The sequence below is a fragment of the Coloeus monedula genome (genome assembly GCF_965178545.1).
Source record: "Coloeus monedula genome assembly, chromosome: Z".
Taxonomy (NCBI): domain Eukaryota; kingdom Metazoa; phylum Chordata; class Aves; order Passeriformes; family Corvidae; genus Coloeus; species Coloeus monedula.
Window position 1 is genome coordinate 2167161 of NC_138822.1, and position 21004 is coordinate 2188164.

At 45.1% G+C, this 21004-nt stretch overlaps 1 protein-coding gene across 1 annotated transcript in view; it reads right to left on the reverse strand.

Moving 5' to 3' along the window:
- EDIL3 (EGF like repeats and discoidin domains 3) overlaps positions 1-18116 on the reverse strand; it is a gene marked incomplete at both ends in the record, with an annotated part of 230553 nt that extends 212437 nt beyond the window's left edge. Inside the window, one exon of the mRNA XM_082301980.1 lies at positions 18050-18116. Coding sequence (XP_082158106.1) covers positions 18050-18116 — 67 coding nt within the window. The remainder of the gene's footprint in view (positions 1-18049) is intronic.
- Between the last annotated feature and the right edge of the window lie 2888 nt (positions 18117-21004).

Consider the following 21004-nt stretch of genomic DNA (forward strand, 5'->3'; position numbering starts at 1 on the left):
TAACTTGCCATCTCTCACTCAGGCCTTCAGAAATGAGCAGCATCTTTCCAAATGCTGTTGCCAAGCACTGCACAGGGCTCTTGTTTCATCTTGATAATTACAGTCCTTTTGTGGCTCCATTCCCATGCTATCTCCTACCACATCCCACATATGTCACCACTCTGTGTTTTCAAAGCTCTTCGAAGCATCTCTTAATGCATCATCAATAACTCAGCAACAAAAAGTCCAGCAGAACCTTCCATGTTTTCAAAAATTTGTCACCAAAGCACCCTGTGTTTCATTCTCTCCCATGTCACCTTTTAGCTTTGAGAAGATGTTTTTAAGAGGTTCAACAAAGCTGCCTTTCATCTTCTCTGAACCCATCCTTAAAGCTCTGGGTCACACCATACCCCTGACCTTTGGTTATTCCAGGGGATTGCTGTAGCCACTTTGACCATCACAGTCTCATTTCACCAGGCTCCATCGGTGCTCAGGCAGCTTTCTCTCTTATCCTGAGGCTGCAAGGTTTGGGTATTCTTTAATTTTTTTTTTGGTATGGTTGGCTAATACAATCCATGGTGTCAGCCAATATGTCCCTAGAACTGTGAGAACAGAATGAGACATTTACTTAACCATGGTCTTCGAAGAACTGACGTGAAATCTTTTGCCATGCTGCTGGTTCAACTACTCAATACACATTCTTATAAAAAGAGAGACCGACGTACTACTTACCCCAATTATTATTCTTAATATTTGCAAGGCAGTTTCATGCTCAAGATCAGAAATTATATGAACAGCAATGGGATGTTTGCACAACTGTACTTCAAGCCAATGGGTAAAATATAAAACACATTCTTGTTCTTGCTCCTGCACCAGCTCCTCACTTCCTGCAGGACTCAAAGGGGCTGCACATGCAGGAACATGAAAAATCTGTTTTACATTTGAGATGTGCACCAGGTAAAGGAAGGAAACCTTATGAAAGGAAACGTATCAGTTCTCTCTTTCTCTCATTCTCTTTGTTGAGCCCAGACCTGGATCACCCAGGTGGCAGGAGCAATGTGGGATCTAAGGACTGGTGGTGTTTGTTCTTCTTCTCTTTCTTCCATCTTCAGGTCTCTCCTCTCCTGCTGGTATCTGGTCATAGTTACCTTATTCTACCCCTTACTCCATACCAAAGTTTATTAAGAGGACCGGGAGCTTGTCAGCTATAATGGTAATTGTAAAAGTTCAGATCTTGGTACCTGAAGTTTGTTGCTGGAGCTTGTAAAATTTAAGGGCTTGCTAACCAAAGCTTTTGAGAGTTAATAGTGGCTAATTGCTGGAGTTAAGGCAACTATATAATAAACCATAAGATTTCCCATGACACATGGACAGGTGGTTTTTATCAGCCTGATGAGAATTTATGATGAACATCTTGCCCCCTACCAAATGGGTCAAGACATTTGGGACTCTCTCCCTCTGGGATGCTGGTGTGCAAGCATGTTCAGAAGTCTGAACATTAATCCTGGACACAACCCTCAGCTGAGGATTTTTGTGATAAAGGATGAAATGTTTACATGTCAGGGTGCACCTTCTACAAGCACAGCACTGCAAGGGTGGGCATTTTCCTTCTAAGTTCTACGGAGTGCTCTCAATCTCTGACGAAGACAATCAAAGGTGGTGAAAACTGCCTGGCTTATTGGACCGACATGTTTTCATTTTTCAAGCAAAAGAAACCTTTCATACCAAACACAGCTCATGAGCAATGGCCAGTAATCAAAACCATTTAATTCATGCATATTTTTATTTCTCCTCTTATGCAGGTTGCCATATACTGATCAGCTGTGTTTACACACTGCTTTCATTAATAAACCAGAGCGGGGTACATTCATTTTACTAGCTAATTTGCTTGAAACTGATTTCCTGAGGCAGAGCCAGTGAACTGAAGCGCCTATAGTTTTTGTGAAAAATATAAAACCACTTTCCATTAGTTTTAAAGATCAGCTGCTTTATTATACAAAATAGCTCATTTTTTACCTCAGTCAAGAAATAGGGAGGTTTTAAATTAGATAATTAATTATTAGAAAATGTCTGTTCTTCCCCCAGAGTGTAACCAGAATGAATCACCAATTCAGTTCATTTTAACTTCTTCCCTTAACACTCATATCAGCAGAGTTGTTAAACTCTTCGCATGATCACTGAATCTTAAATCTATAAACCTCATCATCTCAGCAGGAGGTTTTCATCTGAGATCTCTTGTGCCAAATCCAGAATTCATTTTAAAATGCGGGCTCATAACTTCATAACACATTCATGTGTTTGAAAAAGCCATGGTTTTCTGTCACAATCTGGAAATTTGACATTTCTGTTACCATCTCTAGGAGGAAAACATCCAAGAAGAATCTCTACATATTGCTACCCATTTATTTTTTTCCACTTGGATTTCATAAACAAAAATAAAGGAAAGTTAATAATGCAAGTAAATCTTTGTTTTGGGGTTCTTACTGCCAGCCCACACAACTGCAAGACTATAAAGTGAAAACTGCAAAATGAAAAAAACACAACATTGAAAATCACAGCTTGTTTAATGTTGCTTAGTCTACTTTATTAATGATAAGCAACAATTACAAAGTAAATGAGCAAACAAAACCAAAAAACACCAGATGCATCCCATATATCTTAATTTTTATTTTGCTGGCATCTACATAAAATACAATCCTATTCTTTCCATTGAAAGGAGAGACTATTCTACAGCAAGGAATTGAGCAATGCTTTATCTCACACAGATACTCAAAATGGGGGTTATGAGGGGCATGAAACGTCATCCTCACCCCCACTGAGGGTCACATGTACAGAGAAAGTGACTCTGACTCCCCTGCCAGGCACTGTCTCTGTCTCCTCAGTCTCACCCTTCTGCAGGGACTCAATCTGCTCCTCAATCTGCCCCTGCAATGACACAGCCCTGGTCCCACAGGTCCCTCTGCTTGCAGGGCAGGAGGTCCAGTCCCCAACAACACCACCTCACACCCATTTCTCCTGCGTGTGGGAACAGTGGCAGTGCCAAAGCCCCTCTCTAGCCCAGGCACAGGACACCCACTGCTCTCCCCCAGACACCTCCAGTCACCTCTCCCCAGCACATCAGGTGGCTCAGGTGTGATTTAAACCCATGCTGACAGCTCCAAGGCACCCTCTCCATCCCATACCAGGAACGTGCTCCGTGGCTTTCCCAGGGACCGAGCAGGGCTGACCAGCCTGGAGCTTCCCTTTCAGCTGACCTTTGGGGCTTTTTGGAATATGGGTGCGACATTCACCTTCTTTTGGTCACGAGGGTCATCCCTGGGCCTCCCAGAGGTGACAGATGTCTCACCCTGCACCCACTGGCCAGCTCCCAGCACTCTTGGATGAAATCCATCCTGTCCGTCATGTCCGTCATGTCCATCATGTCCATCCTGTCCCACTGACCCAGGGAGAGGTTGTGTTATTTAAATTTTCCCCCCTCCATTCTCAGTCCCCTGTAACTGCAGAAGCAGAGGTGGTGGAGGGGTCTGAGATGTGACATCAGAAACTATGAGTTTCCAGCTTCCCCCATCATGGAGATTTCCACCCACAGCTCACTTGGGGGTGCTCTCTTAGATCTCCCTCCTCCCTTGCAACACAGGACTGGAGCTGTTGGCAAAAGTAAGCAGCCACCTGCACGACCTACACTTGAAAGACAGAGGTGTTCATTTTGGGTACAAATAGTGCTACTCAACTGGCACATTGCAAAAGGATGGCTTTGTCATTCTGTATTAAAATAATTGATAAATGTTTTACATAATTGCTGGCAAGAAACACAGATTAAGGGCCCCGGATGAGATCATAAAGAGACTCCCAATAGTTAAGGCATGACACACTTAATGCAGTGCTGGCAGTTTTTATCTCTGTTTTTGCCTGAGAAACAGGAATCTGAACCCAAGAATCCAATTTAACAATCAAAAATTTCAGAGCGGTTTTAGCCCACTCTCCAGTAGGCTGTAATATAGTCCTTTTTTCCCAAAGGTTCTTTGAAACCATAAAATCCTAAGCTATGTCTATAATAATAAAAAAACCGCACATCTGATCTGAAGATTTAATTATTTAGTTTGGACATAAAGTGACAGCTTGCAATATAGATAATAGTTTTGGCAAAGCTGCAGACGTTAATCTAGAGGCAGCTTCAGTGTAAAGTTATTCTGGCTGTATTCAATAGAAGTGTCATTGCATTATTAAAATCAAGAGAAGCCACAAAAATCCATATTCCTCAAAAAGTTAAATCTGAAAAGCAACCTACTTTCAACATTGAGTTTGGATTAACATCTATCAGGGCTCTTGGTCTTTGAACCACCAACGGAAAAATCAAAAATCCTGAAGTTCAGCTGAGTTCAAATCGGGAAACTAAAAGAAAAATAAACCAAAGGGAAAGAAAAAGGGGTGAAATAATAGACCAGGGAAATGCAGTGAGTTAGTGTATAATATAAATCCAGACCCTGAAAATACTTTCAAATATCATCATGTTTGACACAGTGAAGTTTTCTGTCTGCATTTCCTGCCCTAAGTGTACTGCAGCTGCACTTGGCTCTAGTTCTTGGCCATTATAACTTCTAAAATGGCTAATTATCAGAACTACTAGAAAGCTTTCAATTAACTGAAGAGTTCCAGGAAAAGTGAAAAATTCCATGTAAAGCCTTTGTGCAAATGAAGAAATTAGGATTCCATGAAAACCTCAGGCTTGAAGAAACAAAAAAAAACCGGGCCAAACAGAACAGAATTACACCTTTTTCCACAACAATACATTAATAAATAAGTAAATATAAAAATAAATTCATTTTTTACTCTTCTAGACAACAGTACATGCAGTCTGAAAATTCAAGGTAGTTAGTGATAAACAAACTAGGTCACTACACAGATACCAAGGATAAATATAGTTATTTTTAATGCAAGGGAACATTCCCAGACAATTTTTTGACAGCCTGAGAGAGCTGTACTGAATGCAGAAACTTGTTTTGTCTACAAACATCACCACCACTCTTCACTTTTTGGTGAACACTTGCAGAATGTAAATTCTGTATAAAGATCTGTCCTGCGTTAGTGCATACAGATATGTTAGGAAAAGGCAAAAGCCAATAAAAAAATTGTGTGGTAGTACAGCAACGCTCCCTCCTCCCCAGATAATCCTTGCACAATTCCTGCCACTGCCATTTTCTATCAGACTCCCCATGGGGTCTGACAGGACCATGTGGGAACACACATGTGCTGCCCCAAGAAAACACTGGCACCACACCACAAACTCCATAGAGATGAAATTTCTTCCAAGTCCTCATTTCCACCAGGAGAATACAGGGTCTGCTATGCCTTAAAGACCATCAAGACTAAATCCTCTCCCTCTTCACCCAAGCAGAAGAAATAGGAATTCATCAATCACCGGTGGAATGTTGCCCACCCTTCAGGTTGCTCCCCAAAGCACAAACCCTGGGTGAAGCCAAAGGGCAGCGGTGACTCAGGGAGGGTAGGAGGCAAAAGAAGTTGGTATTTTATTTTTTAAACTACATCAACTTTGAAGAAGCACCTTCCATAAGGCAAATTTCAGTAGATATACACTCTAGCCTGTAATCTCCTAGAACAGCAATTTAGTGTCTTTTATGTTGTCCTTTTTCAAAGAACATATGTAATATCTCTAAAATCTTCAGTAATCTTACCTCTGTATCTTAACAGAAAAATGGGGCTGAGCAAAAACAGGCTCTTTCCACAGCTCCTTTTCCTACAGAAAATTACTTCTGAGATCCTACATAAAAGGCTTTTAAAAATTAACCCAACAGTTACAAGATACATATACCATGCTGCAAACAGGCCAGGCATTTTCAATTTCGATTGTAAAAGCTTCTTACACCTCATTTTGAAAACGAAGAAGAATCTCCTGCATGCACCATAAAAAAGTGAGAATAACACTGAATGACATTAAATGAGAGTTCTCCTGAAACAGCATTTCCAGATGATTCCCTGCTTGTGAGATCCTTGAAAGTCTTAGGGTAAATATTTCCAGTATACCTACACTTCTCTCACACACACACAAAATGAGATGGATATTAAGGCAGCTGCTGTGCCTGCAACACTACAGGAGACCCATAACACAGCTTTTGTCAGGCATAAGTCATCAGAACCCATCATTTCTCTTAAAAGTAGATGCCTTTTTCTACTTGATGTATTGACCTTTGTTTTCAGACTTCAGGGATGGAGGGTACGGACACATCAAGGATAAGAGATGGGTGGCAACAACAGGAAAAAAGCTTGATGTGACACAAGGGACAAAAGATTGCTATGAAAGTTGCTAGCACAAGACTTCATGATTATCTGACAGACTAGAACATTAATAGAGTGAAAGGGTAGCATCCTGAAACTTAAAAACCACTCAAAAATCACTAAAAGTACAGGTTTTTGCTACAATTCTTCAGCTCTGCAAATGGTGCTCCTCTAGATTTAAAAAAATTTATATCAAAAAATTATAATTACAAATCAGTGATTTTTATTCCAGTGAAGTGGGGGTACAGTTTCAGAATATTTTCCTTCCTTCCTCTGCCTCAAAAGGAAATGTTTAGATAGAATTTAAGATTGTTCAGATTTTTCTACAAGTATAATGCTTTAGCTGGAATTCAACTGGAAACAAAACCAATATACCAATTTTTAATTGTTTATTACTCTCTACAGGGAATTTTAAAAAACCCCACAAAACCTCAAGAATTTGTTTATCAAAAAAGCCAAACAATCAAGCAGTGAGCTAATTTGTAAAAATTAGTCAGTCACCAGTCTCAGACATTTTGAAGTTTTCTCTTTTTCCTCATGATGTAACTGAAGCGGGCAATGATTTTACCCATTTTGTCTTCTTTCTTTCTTCCTGCTCAGCATTCAGCTGGTCTGAGTGAAGGAGCCAGAACCACGTCGACTCCCTGGTAGTTGTAAAACAGATTTCTTGCTTGGAATTAAGCCAGAGCAGGATTTCTAAGGCAGGCAGCTCCTCCTGCTTCCACTGAGAGCACATGGGGAGCCTCCGAGCCTCGCCTGCTTGGTGTGGCCCAGGAGGGATCTTTATCCCCAAGATAAATACTTGCAACAAAATAATTAGGGAAGAAAAACACTGTAATCTGTCCTCAGCAAAATAACCTAGTGGGGTTAGTCTAGTTAATCAACACTGGATCTTCCCCAGGATGATGAGGTCGCCACTTAGGACCAGGAGATGTCCAGGGTAACGAGGAATTTGCTCCTCTGCCTTCATCCATGCCAAGGCAAAGCAGCGAGGAATACAAGGGATACTCATGGATCTGACTCCAGCACATTTCCACAGTGGGGAATACACAGCTATACACGAGGCAGGGGGAAATCTGGCACCCTGTGCCTTAGGGTCGGTGCAGAAACTTATTTCTTGGCAAAAAAATGTGTAAAACTGGCACTGAGAAAATTATCTGAACGAACCAGCTGAGGACACAGGGAGTGTTCAACAACCCTGCCCATGCCACTTGCTCCGCCCTCCTTGTCCCCATCTCCCTTCCTTGCACCATCATTAGGACTGGCCTGTTCCTGCCCTAAGCCATCCCAAGAATACAAACTTCCAGAGAATTTTACCGCTCTATGTGAGACTATCACCAGTGCTGGCATTAGGGAAAAGCCAGTGGCAAAGAAATTAGGGAAAAGCTAGTGGCAGAGAAGTTAGATGGGCTTTGGCCACACTATCAAATCTCACAGAGTTGCTCGTCTCAGCTTTGTCTTGCAGTAAAAACTTTGGAGACTCAGGAAGATTCCTACAGACCAGACACTTGTTTCACCCCTTCCTGACCAAACTGCTCTGACCCACAGGTCAGAGCTGCACCTTTACCGCTCTACTTTTACTCACACTCAGCATTTTGGCTTCAAGCTGACAGAGAGAAGGTTTAGATTAAATATTCAAAGGAAATTGTTCCCTGGGAGGGTGGGCAGGCCCTGGCACAGGGTGCCCAGAGCAACTGGGGCTGCCCCTGGATCCCTGGAAGTGCCCAAGGCCAGGCTGGACATTGGGGCTTGGAGCAGCCTGGGACAGTGGGAGGTGTCCCTGCCCATGGCAGGGAGTGGACTGAGATGGGCTTTAAGGTCCCTCCCCAACCAAAACCATTATATTGCTGTATAATTCTCTGGTTTAAAATGCACATTGTTACATAATTGTTCATCTCTACCAAAAGATATTGAGGCATACTAGAGCAATCACTGCACTTACTGTGAGAAACCAATATAGATGTGGTATTAACATTAAGTCAATATACGTAGTCAATCACACTTTATTCCAGCTGATTTCCAAGCTCTTGTTCAGGATGTTGCTTTGATTTTTTTTCTTCCCCGATGGATTTCACAAAAGAAAGGATACATCTAACACTACACTCCCAGACATGCCTGACATTTCTTCAATTACATTTTTTTTTGTTGTTATGACTTTAGTGACAGGCTGAACCACAGGACCCACGTTTGGAGAAGAATTTAAGGTTAAGTAAAACCACCCAAGGAAAGAATCAGAGCTTCCATGTAACTGTGCCACAGTACAAAAATGAAGCATTTCTAAGAGAAATTTCTGAAAGGATTCGTCTCCCTGAATAAGGATATCAGGTTGAAGAGAAGCCTGGTGAAGAAAGCCAAGACGACTGAAGAGGATGGGCTTGATCACACCCAGGAAAATGAAAGTCATTATCAAACAGGTTGATCTTTACCCTGGAGGGCTATCTATAAGGAATGCATCATTCTGTACAAGGTCTGAAGGTAAACCGTAAAAAAAGACGTTAAAGAAATTACACAAAAGCATCATTAAAGGCACATATATAGCATGCAGCAGAGAAGGGAGCTGCTAGGTCATTTCAGCTACTTCCCATGACAACAGCACATCATTTCCCCATCCACACGGTATACTATTCAGAGTATCAAGCTAATCTTTCCTTAAAATTGTTCAAATAAACAGCATTGCATGGTTTTAAAATAGTTCTGGAATAGTATCTGAAAGCAATCAGCTAGTGGGTCTTAGTTTTTAACCTAGAAAAGACCTTGCAAAGCAATCCCATGCAATTCCTCACACAAGCAAGGAGTCTGACAAGTTACATTGCATATAATAGTTTCTCCATCTCTACTTCAAAAGCCTAAGCTGCAAAAGGAGTAAAACAAAACAAACAAACAAAAAAAACCTAAAGCAGGATGGTCAGAAGAACTGTACTAGAGTAATCAGGGAGGAAACCCAGATTCCAGGGGCTGGTTTTGTGCAATGACACCTGGCAGTGATAGAAGCATGAGGCAGAGAAGGACTGAAAGGTATAAGTAAATGCTAAACATAAAATAAATCTATTTTATTTTTTCCTATTTTTCATGCCTCTGCTTAGCGCAGGCAAGTCTTATCCATAAGTGTTTCTTGTGTGATCTGTTGTAGTTTCACTGTTGCAGAAACCTAAGCCATGGGTAGTCAGATGCCAGAAATTACTGTTATTTATGCTCTGCTGTCACAGCTCTCCATAGTTATGCAGGTTGACACAGCATCCTGACAATGATAGGGGAAAAAAAGTTTTTGCAGAGATTTTGTCAGCCTCCCTACACAGAAGCTCGGCAAATAAAATTACTGCAGTTAAAAATTAGCAAAGCAGTCATCTCTTTCATGTTTGATTTGGGGGTTTTTTTTCTGATCTGTCAAAAAGTTCTATTGTGAGAGTACCCAAAGGCAAAGAATAAAAAGCTTTCTATGTCTAAATGGTAGCTTTATCCTACAGTAGGGACCATGATCTGACTCTGCACAGATAAGTGCCTTGTGTTGCTTAGAACTGAAAACAATCAAGGAAAAAGTAGTTGCAAGGGGTGAGGGGCAGCAAGAAGGAGAGAAGGTTATTTGGAAAATGCTGAAAAAATGCCCTCTTAAAGTTGAAACTCTGGAGTTCAAATCCATAGTTTGAAGCACTGCACAGATACCTGCTCTCGTGCTGTCCCAGGCAGGCAAGCTACACTCCAGAGTGAATCTGTTCACTGGTTAAACTACTGTGAGTTCGGAATTGCAACATTCTGATAGAGCCTTCTGGGTTAGAAAATTTCTCCATCAGCTTTGATCAAGAGACACCACTTGATGCAGAAAGTGCTTCCTGGGCAGATTATGCCTCTGTATCTGACCCCACTCTCCCACACACCAGCTGGGAGAGGAGGCAGCAGAGAAGTCCCACATCCAACCTCCCACCTCCCCTGGGGGAGGCTTCGCTCCCCTCCCTGTCCTCTGCAGCCTCTGGGGTCACAAACAACCCACAAATCTGAGGCACATTTTTCTCTCACATCATCAGTTTCCTGCTGGGATGTGCCAAGCTCCTGCCCTGGCTCTGCTCAAGGAGGGCTGATCTTCTTGAGCCTCCTTATCCATCTGCTGCTTCTCCCTGCTGTCATCTGCTCACTTCAGCTTGCTGCTTTAAATACTGCGCCTGAAATCCTAACTCCTAAAACCAAATACTTGTCGTTCTGCTGCCGCAGCTGGGAGAGCCAAGATAATCCAGGATCCTCCACTTAAATGAGGCGAGGCAGAAGGATGGCTTGGCTAAGCAGGAATATTCTCTTGGAAATAAGGCAAAAAAGGAAGGTGCGTGCCCAGTGTGAGCAGGGCCAGGTGGCTCTGTGGGAAGAACACTGAGATCTTGCTGTCACTGTAGGGAGAAAACTTGTGTGGCCAAAGCTCAGCTGGAGCTGGGGCTGCCAGAACTGTGGGGCACAAGAAAAAGATATTTTCTGAATGAAATAATGGCAATAGGCACTGCAAAAATACCATTGGCTCATTCCAGGATGAGGATGGTCTCTTCACATACAGGACAAGGACAAGGCTCAGGTGTTTAATGCATCCTTTGCCTCCTCCTTTGACATGGATGGACCAAGGGCATCCCAGTGGATAGAGGACCATGACTGTGACAATGATCAGCCCCCAGTCAACCCTGAAACTGTGTGGGATCTGCTGCTCCAGCTGGATCCCTACAAATCTGTGAGGCCTAATGGGATTCATCCAAGAGTCCTCAAACAGCTGCTGATGTCATCACAAAACCACTCTCAATGATTTTTGAGCAGTCTTGGGAATCCAGAGAGGTCCCAGCTGACTGGAATCTGGAGAACATTGTCTCAGTTTTCAGGAAGGGAAAGATGGACTCTGGAAACTACAGGCCTGTCAGTCTCACTTCAGGGCCTCGTAAAGCTATGGAGAAGATTATTCTGGGAGGTATTGAAAAACACCTGGAGGACAAGGCAGTCACCAGCACGGCTGCATGAGGGGAAAGTCCTGCTTGTCAAACCTGATGTCTTTCATGACAAGGTGACTCACCCAGTGGATCAAGGGAAGCCAGCCGATGGACCTTTCTGGATTTCAGGAAAGCTTTCGACACTGTGTCTCCCAGGACTGCTCTGGACAAACTGTCCATCCCACAGCTGAATAAACACATCATGAGATGGGTGAGCAGCTGGCTCATGGGCCAGGCACGAAGGGTTATGGTGGCTGGGGTGACATCAGACTGGTGACCTGTCACTATGGATGTTCTGCAGGACTCCATCCTCGGTCCTGCGCCTCTTAACATCCCCACAAATGACTTGGATGCAGGACTGGAAGGAATCTGGAGCAAGTTCAAAGACAATAAAACTGGGGGGAGCTGTCGACTCCCTGGAGGGCAGGGAGGCCGTGACAAGTGAGAGGCCTGGGCCAGCACCAACCATGTGAGGTTCAGCTGCAGAAGGTGCTGGATTCTGCCCCTGGGGTGGGGTAAGCCTGGGTGTACGGACAGACTGGGGAATGGGAATGCAAAGCAGTGCCAGGGAAAGGAACCTGGTGGTCCTGGTCAGTGGCCGTGCCCTGTCCTGGGGGCACCAGGCCCAGCATGGCCGGCCGGGCCAGGGAGGGATTGTGCTGCTCTGCCCTGGGCTGGGGAGGCCTCACCTGGAATATTGTGTGCAGTTCTGGGCATCCCAGTGTAAAAAAGACATTAAACTGCTAGAGAGGGTCCAAAGGAGGGCAATGAGGATGGTGAATGGTGTGGAGGGGCTGCGTGAGGAGCAGCTGAGGGCCCTTGGTGTGTTCAGCTGGAGAAGAGGAGACTGAGGGGAGACTCATCACAGCTACAGCTTCCTCATGAGGGGAAGAGGAAGGGCAGCTCTGGTCTCTGCTCCCTGTGACAGGAACAGGACCACGGAACAGCTTGAGCTGTGTCAGGGGAGGTTTAGGTCATATATTAGGGAAAAGTTCATCCCCCAGAGGGTGCTGGGCACTGCCCAGGCTCCCCAGGGAATGGGCACGGCCCCGAGGCTGCCAGAGCTCCAGGAGCGTTTGGACAGCGCTGCCAGGGATGCCCAGGGTGGGGTTGTTGGGGGGTCTGGGCAGGGCCAGGAGCTGGACTCAATGGACATTGTGGGTCCCTTCCAACTCATCATATTCTGTGGTTGTGTATGAGTACTTTTTTTTTCCATTTTCAAACAATTTCACCAAAGATATATATACATAAATCATAATTTTTAAGTCTTACGTACATAAGTCTTTTATATATAAGTACAAAACCCCCTTTTGCCTACAAATGACCCCCTTTTAAAAAGTTTTAGGCACGTGGAGTGAGGAATACTATCAATAACCTAAAAAAAAAAATCCTAGACAGCGATTTTGTTGCGTATAACAAATTCTTACTTGAAATACAGATCTGTGCATCGTGAATTCATAGGATGAATAGGTCTTATCTAACATTTCCCAAACTTCTAAGTATCAGACCAGATGTGAGGCACATAAGTGGCTGCAATTCCTCCGTATGGTCTCTGGAGTGTAGATATACCCAAATTATACCTGAAGCACAGTATGTTTGCATATAGCTGTTATATATTATGTAAAATTAAGATGTTTTTATGTGTCTTTCATATGATAACGCATTCACACACACACACCACATGTAGTTATTAGCTGGATTAGCTAGAGACTTTATTAGGTAATCATGGTCTGCTTCATTTCTCAGCTTTCGAAACTTAAAATAGAATAACACCCCTGCTGTGATGAAAGGTAACACAGCTTGCTGATTAGAGAGAAAAAACCCACACAAACAAATGAATAAAAAACCCCACAAGTATGTTAAGTATATTCCCTCACCAGCAAGACTGAGATTTGATAAAACCCCAAAGCACAAAGAGATGGTGCAGGTTCTATGCCTCCAGATTCCTGGGACACAGCTGCTTAGTCAATCCCTGCCTTCAGAGCACACAGACCCACAGCTGCAGGTACCCGTTTTGGACAGATCCTTGCTCTGTTCCCACAGTATCAATGGCCAAAAAGCTGTTCTACCCCCTACACAGATTGTTAGAAAATCAGCCATACCCTGCTGTCACTACACACAGTGAGTTGTTCTCCCTAAAATATTTCCTACTACTAAAGTTTCCTATGAAAAGGGAAACTTAGACCCGTTATTCCTCATATAACACGTGTGGCACAACACACCAAATTTAGGATGGTGTTGCCTTTCCCGTAGGTTCTCCCCTTAACTTTAAATGAAAATGTTTGTTGGTCCTCCAATGTAAAACAGCATTCTCCAGAAGTTTTCATTTTGCTGATATTAATGTCCTTACAACCCTTCTTTGGACTTGAATCTTTTGACTCATCTTTTATTTTCTAACACATCACCCGACTAAGATTTCACTGAATTTTCACTGTGAACCTGGTTTGAGTCTTTAATTAATACCTGTTTGCTGTTCAACCTAGTTCAAACTCAACCTGGGCTTCAAGTATGCTACAACAAAGTGCAGTATCACAGAATCGCATAAATGGTCTGGGTTGGGAGAGACCTCAAAGATCACACAGTACCACCCCCTGCCATGGGCAGGGATGCTGTCCACCCTCCCAAAGTGCTCCAAGCCCTGTCCAGCCTGGCCTTGGACACTCCCAGGGATTTCCAGGGATCCAGGGGCAGCCACAGCTTCTCTGGGCACCCTGTGCCAGGGCCTGCCCACCCTCACAGGTAGAAATTTTTTCTTCACATCTAATCTCACTTGTAATACAGCACTGACCATCCTTCAGGATTTCAGAAATCCTGTCTCTGTGGCTTACCTAAGTTTGAGAGACTAAGAAGATGAAAACAGTAACACGCCAACTCCTGCATGACTCACAATAAATTGATTCATCTCTGACTCTTGCAGTTTCTTAAACACAGCTTCCCCAGATGTCTTTCCTTCGCTGAAGGGGTATCAGGATGTGAGTTTGTTACTGCTGTTTTAGGGACATGTGCCACATAAACAGTTAATCTGAGGCATAAAAATCTTGATAAAAAGTTGCTGTCTTTTGAAATTACTCCCAGAGTGGATCATTTCCTTGATTTTCAGCTGGATGGCAATTGAAAAAATGTGGAGGAGGGAAGATAAGACAGTGACCCTTTCCCCTGTGCCGCCATTGACATGCAACCTTGTATGAAGCCTATCCTTTGAAAAGAGACATAAAGGATAAGGACATAAAGGGCAGTGTAATAGGAAGCTGGACTCAAAAAACCCAAGTAATACTACCAGAACAATTAATTCCAGTTATAACAATGCATGGCTTGACATCAAATTTTGTCCTAGGCTGACCAGACATGTACAGAATACAACAGTATATCCACTATATGCTTTCTGGAGGCTATACGAGCCGTCATGGAAAATCAATTTGAATACAAATGTAATTTGTTAAAAGAACAGTGAAAATCATTATGCAGGGTCACACTGTCAGCAGTTTGTACAGAAGCAGATGCTGTCCAAAGATGCAAAGGCATTCGGTAAAACAGAAGAATCCTGGTCTTTAAAAGCCTCTGTGATCTTTTCAGCCTTTCAGTATAGATACAGGAGAACAAAGCTACAGTTTACCTCTCTTGTTTCTCAGCCCTTTTGCTCCTTGCAGCTGATTCCAGCTGCAGAAAGAGGCTTTATAGAAACTTCTAAGCCTCAGAGAGAGTGAAGGTTCCCACTGTAATGGAGAAAAAGCAACATCTTTGAAACACTTCCTTCAAAGTTCCAAAGCTTTTCTCTTGGGCTGACAGGACACAGTCATAAAATAAAGAACTAGACTTGCCTGTTTTCAGCAATGTCAATACCATTTTTGGGCAAATCACACATAAAAACACAGCAGACAGCTAAGTGGAGAAGCATGATACAACCCAGGGATCAGGTGCACTATAAAGACAACTCAAATAGTAATTTGTCAGAAGGTCCTGTTGCAGAAATGTTTATCACGAAGACATGGGATACAGTGATCTGCTGTGCACCTGCAGTCCCATTACTGTTGTTGATCAACTTAGCCCATGGCCAGAGGCATCTGGGAATCAAAACAGCCACCACTTTTAAACTGTGCTGTCCTTTCATTTGATCCCCGTCTTCACTGACTGTTTTTAAAGCTGTTGACTTATTTACCCCTAAAAAAATATACAGTGGTACTCATGAACCTGTTTTATTGTAGGTGGGATGCAGTGGATTTCTTCCTCCTGAAATAATCTCTTGTAGTCTCTGTAGTCACTCTGGTAGTTACTGCCTGTCCATGCACAGTAAAGCACCAGAGTGCCTGGCATTCAAATTCGACCAAGGAACAGAAACAGCAGCAAATGTAAAAGCATATAGCTGTTTTTAAATATATATAAAAGGACATTGCTTATTAAAAATGCACCTGCATCTTTCTTGCAAACTAAGGGGTAGAAGTCACTGCACCCTTGAAGGATGGTTTCATCATGTACTTGCATATAAACACATCACTGAAGATCAGGCTCCTGTTACAGTGCATGAGATTGCAAATTTATCAGACTGGCCAGGAAGAAGAAAATTACAGTCTCCTACTGAGATGACTTTTTCATCCATTACTATCTTTCAATCTTTCTCACCCTTTTCTCTCCCTTAAAACCGACAACAACAACTAAAGAGACAAAAAACCCCACCTCAAATTTGCTGGCATACTATGTATTTGTTCCAAACACAAAAAGCAGGAGGTGTTTTTAAGACGTCATGGATAAACAGGATTTCGACCTCCATCATTGCTTTGCAGAGGTCCAACAAGAAAAGCAGTTGGTCTTTTTCTTTAGCGGTAGGCTTGAAATGCAGGTCAGTAATGAAGTATATGACTTGACTTTGATCTGCACTTGGAATTTACCCCAAAGGCAGGTGGGAACTGACCACTGCACAGATGACACTTCCACTGGTTTTGGACTAATGGCTACACCATTACGGGAATGGACTCATAGTGAATAGTGTTGAAACAAGTTCTGCACTGTTCAAAACCTGCTTTTGGAAGAGTTTTGGTTACTTACAGTGCTTAGAGTCATTGCAACTTTGAGAGGATCTATTAAGAGTAAATGTTATGACAGCCACCAAAATTAACCCAGTATATCAGACTTGTCAAGCAGCATTTTGCTCTGTTTCAGCACAAAAAAAAAAAGACTCAGTATAATTTTCTTCTGTTTCTTTTCGAGAGCCAAGGACAATCACAGCTTAAGCAATCACAGAGCAAATGGATTTTTTTCCTTCCTATTTCACTTCTGCTAGAAAACCTATTAAGTTCTCTCTGTTCTGAAGTTACCTGAAAACAGGGCAAAACCATTGACTTTAATGAGAAAACGTCACAGATGTGAGCTATCAGAAGTTCCAAAGAAGCCCAGTGCAAAGCACTTATGACAAGTCCAGACTTTGTGGCAGATACAGTTATCTTTTGCTTAATAAAGAGACTTTGGGGAATAAACTGCAGGTACAAGGACATATTGCATAAGCTATCACATGCTCCCTGCAACTGTGTGAATGTTACTGGATTTTGAGAAGCCACCGTGCTGAATAATTTAAGGACTAATAAAATATTCAGCTTTTACTGATACACTGGTTTCATTTTGAAACCTAAAAAAAGAAAAAAAAAAAAAAAAGAAAGAAAGAAAAAAAAAAAGTTAATAACGAGGGGAACAGGTCTAAAAGTCAGTGGGAATATTCTGGTACTCATTAGGACAACAGTTGTTCTACCAAGCAGGAGGATAGAGGGGTCTCCACGCCGCGTGGGATCACACAGAGAAACAGAACATCCGCGGCACAGGAGGACGCTCGGAGCTCGCAGAGGACGAGGAGAGTCCACGGGGGGCTGCGGGCAAGAGGAGTGGACCCACGGTGGTCCCGGAGACGAGCCCAGCGCCTTCCCCGGCGGCGCGGAGGGTGCCCGGGTGGGAGAGCCGGGATGGGCAGGACGCGACGGGACGGGCAGCGAGGGATCGCCCACCGCCCCGGGCAGCCCCCCGAGCCTTCTGCGGAGGGGGGACCGGGCCCACAGCCCAACCATCAGCTCCTACAACTTTTTAACGCGAGGAGGGTAAACCTCCCCTAGCCTGGACGAACCGATTAATAGAAATAATAAAGAGAACTCCCAAGAGATTTAAAGTTGTCTCTCTGGGGTAGGGTTGGCTTTTTCCTTGTCGGGAAGGTTTTTGGTTTTGGTGGGTTTTTTTTTTTTGTTTTGTTTTTGTTTGGAAGGGGGTGAGACACCGAGAAGGCGCCGCGGGTGTTTTAGATGGAGAAGACCTAAATAGGGGGAGGCAGAGAAAGGCAGCGAAAGGGTCGCCTGGCAAGAGCAGCTCGCTGCTGTCGAGATGCTCAAGCTCCCGAACGTGTTTGCAAACTGTTCCGCGGTTTGCTGGGTTTCCGGCTCGGAGCTAACAGGCTCCAAATTGCAATGAAGACCGGCGGCTGGGGAGGGGTGGGGGGAGGAAGGGGAAAGCGGTGGGGACAGCTCTGCGGATATTAAATCTTCCCAGCCGCTCATCTGGATTACATTTAAGCTCTCACGGCATTTCTTTCCCCTCTAATTTCATAGTTTCAAAACATAAGGTGTCTGAGGATGAATCTTCCGCCGGCTTCTATTTCAAATGTAGAGGTAAGTATTTTTATTTTTTTTTCCTTATCTATAAAGAGAAAAGGAGAGCCCAAAGAGCGGCACCCTGCTAAGAGCCACCTCCCCGGTCCCCCGCGCACTTGGACTCCGACTTTACGGGAGCTCCGGCGCGACCGCGACCCCGACCCCCGTCTCCCGTCCGTCCCCGTCTCCCGTCCGTCCCCTCACCTCGGGCGGGGCGCGGCGCCGCCAGGCTCCCGCAGAGCGCCAGCCAGGCCAGCACCGCGCGGCTCATCCTCCTCCTCCTCCTCCTCCTCCTCCTCCTCCTCCTGCTGCTCTCCTCCGCCTCAGTCGAGGGATGCGGGCGGCGGGCGCTGGCGGTGCCTCCGCCCGGTGAGGCGATGCGAGGCGCGGCGAGGATGCGCAGGTCCCTCCTGGCGCTGCGCGGCGTGGAGCGTCCCCCGGCCGAGCGCAGCCCCCGCCGCTCCGCTGCCACCGCCCTACGCGCGGCGCGGAGCCCGTCCCGCCGCCCGCCCGCTCTGCGCGCCCGCCAGGTGCCGCCGCGCCTCCAGCATGGCCCGCCCGCCGCCTCCGTGCCGTGTCCCGCCGCCTCCTCCTCCTCCTCTTTCTCCTCTCTCCCTTCCTCCCCCTCCTCCTCCTCCTCCTCCTTCTCCTGCCGCTGCCCTGCCCGCCCCGCGCGGATCCCGGGGGCGGTGCCGCTGGACACACCCCGGCCCCGCCCCGCCCGCGGCCGCGCCCCCGCGGTGCGGAGGGTGCGGGAGGGAGCCCCAGCACGGGGCTGGGACCCCGCGGCCCCCGGCTTATCCCGAGGATGCTCCGGTTTGCGCGGACCGCGGGCGCAGGTATGCGTGGCCGGGGTTCCTCTCCCGCTGCAAATCGCGTGTCCTCATCTAGTTTGGTTTTAGGTGAGTGCCTGTCCTCCTCTATTAGGGAGCGGATGCCTTTCACTAAGGTGTTTTACCCTCCGCGGAGGAATTTTGCCCTCCACAATCTTCTGTCCTGTAGGTACTGTCCAAGCCTTGTGCTCTGCTGGGTGCTGCCTCCGTTTAAAATCCTTCCTGAACATCCACACAGGGATAACTCACATAGAATCACAGGATTATGGCATGGTTTGGGTCGGAAGGGACCTCAGAGCTTAGCACATCCCAACCCCTACGCCACGGGCAGGGACACCTTCCACCAGAGCCGGAGATGCAAAGATTCCTTCTTCCACCTGCCTCCCTCCTCAGGTAGGATGTCATCCCTGCCAAAACTGAAAGGGAGTCAAAGCAAGAATGAAAGATGCGGTGTTATTTCGGAAGCAGCCTGATGTGGAGGATAGGAAGATGTCATGTCAGACCACTACACACTTTTTTATTTTTATCTCTTCCCTACCTGGGTATCTAGAGCCACGACAGTCAAAAAAGTATTAATTGCCTAGTGGGCGTCAAAAGACTCTTCAGATAGTTTATATCTGTAATTTGCATCCTCTCTACATGCCTTCATGGTGAAAGACCACATATAAATATTATATTAAGCTTTAAAGCAATTGCCGAGTGAGAAGGATGTACTGAGCAGCGCTTCGCTGTTGAGAAGCATTTCTGCAGATACAATCTGAAAGTCCTGGCTGCTTGCACGACAACAAGAAGAGACATCGTGAAATTAGGAGTGGAAACGACCCCTTTAGTCGTCTGATCTGTTGGTTACTTTGGTTATCATCTCGCAGCAGTTACAGCATTTCATTTTGCAAGCCCTTTGTCTGCCACTAAATGCCTGCCAGTGACAGGGTGACAGCCCTTGCCTAAAGCTCTGTTTTTACATCTGAGCTCGCAATTAATCACATTTTTCTTTGACACTGGAAGTGTTTTGGTTTCAACACCTTACATTGTCAACATAGATTTAAAAGGACCAGGCTTCTTTGCGCTGGTTAAACTATGAAATTAACAGAAATGACGCACTTTGATAAAGAGCATTTGACACCCAGAATCCCAGGTCGTTTTCTACTTGCGCACAGCTCAGTGGTGCCCGCACCAAGTGGTGCCCACACCAAGCACTTCACCCATCACGGCAGGGCAAGGCTCCCTGGTGGCACTCTGCCAGCAGTGGTGGGGCGGTGCAGTTATCCAGCAGATCAGGACAGATAAAGAAAAAAACAATCTCCCAACATTCGTTAATTTAGCCCACACTAGCAGAAAAAATGTGTTACCATGAGCTGTAGTCCAGTGCATCACTCTGGCCACGTGGGAGCTTGTAGGATCCACCAAAACTTTTCCCTGTCCTCACTAACCAGCACTAGCACAGCTCACCTGGCAGCACACAGGTGAGCTGCAGCCACGCCTTCATCAAGCTGCACAGATATCCCTGTGATTGCATCATCACCTCTACAGCAATTTGGATTTTACTCATCAGTCTCCACGCCAGGAATCTCCCTGAAAAACTGCTGTCTGGGAAGAAAGTACTTCTCCCCGAGGGTTGCTTTGCTGTCAGTACGGAGATAGTGGAAATTTAGGAAGCCTTAACAAAGCTTCTGATATTAATGCATCGTTTCTCTACAACGGCGCTAATTTTACTGCTTATCTCTGTTTTACAACCAAGAATCCAGCTGTCATAATTACAAGGCAAGCTGCACTGTAGCTGCTGTGGCAGCCCAGCGTGCCTGCACCCCCAAGTGGCAGCCTTGTCTGTGTTTTTTTATTTTTTATTTTTCTTGAGGGAATAATCCCGTGAAGCAGCCCCTTTAGTTCCCCAATTAGGATAAATCTAAAGGGACTAACTACACTCGGTACCGGGAGGCCTTTTTCCACTGAGAGCCTGTGACTAGCAGCTGATTAAAATGACACAGAAACAGCTTCTTCAAAGCCAGGCATTGTTTATTCAGCCAAAAGGGATGAAACAACAAAAGGCTTTTCTGCCTGGTTCTTACCTAAAGTGCAATGCCTTTTTGTTTTCAGGTCCTCAATAAGTTTTTTTCAATAAAATCTTTCTTCCCACCTCAGAATAATCAGACTGTTCCTGCAGCTTTTTTGCTGCCCCACTGTGCTGGGCTCCTCTTCCCGTGCTGCTTCCTCCTGCTTGCTCCCCTATGTTTTGGGGATGACCCAGGACTGGGTGATGCTGCAGGAGATCCCTTCATCCAGCACCTTCCTTCTACCCCTGTTTCTTCCCTTAGCACGGGGCAACACA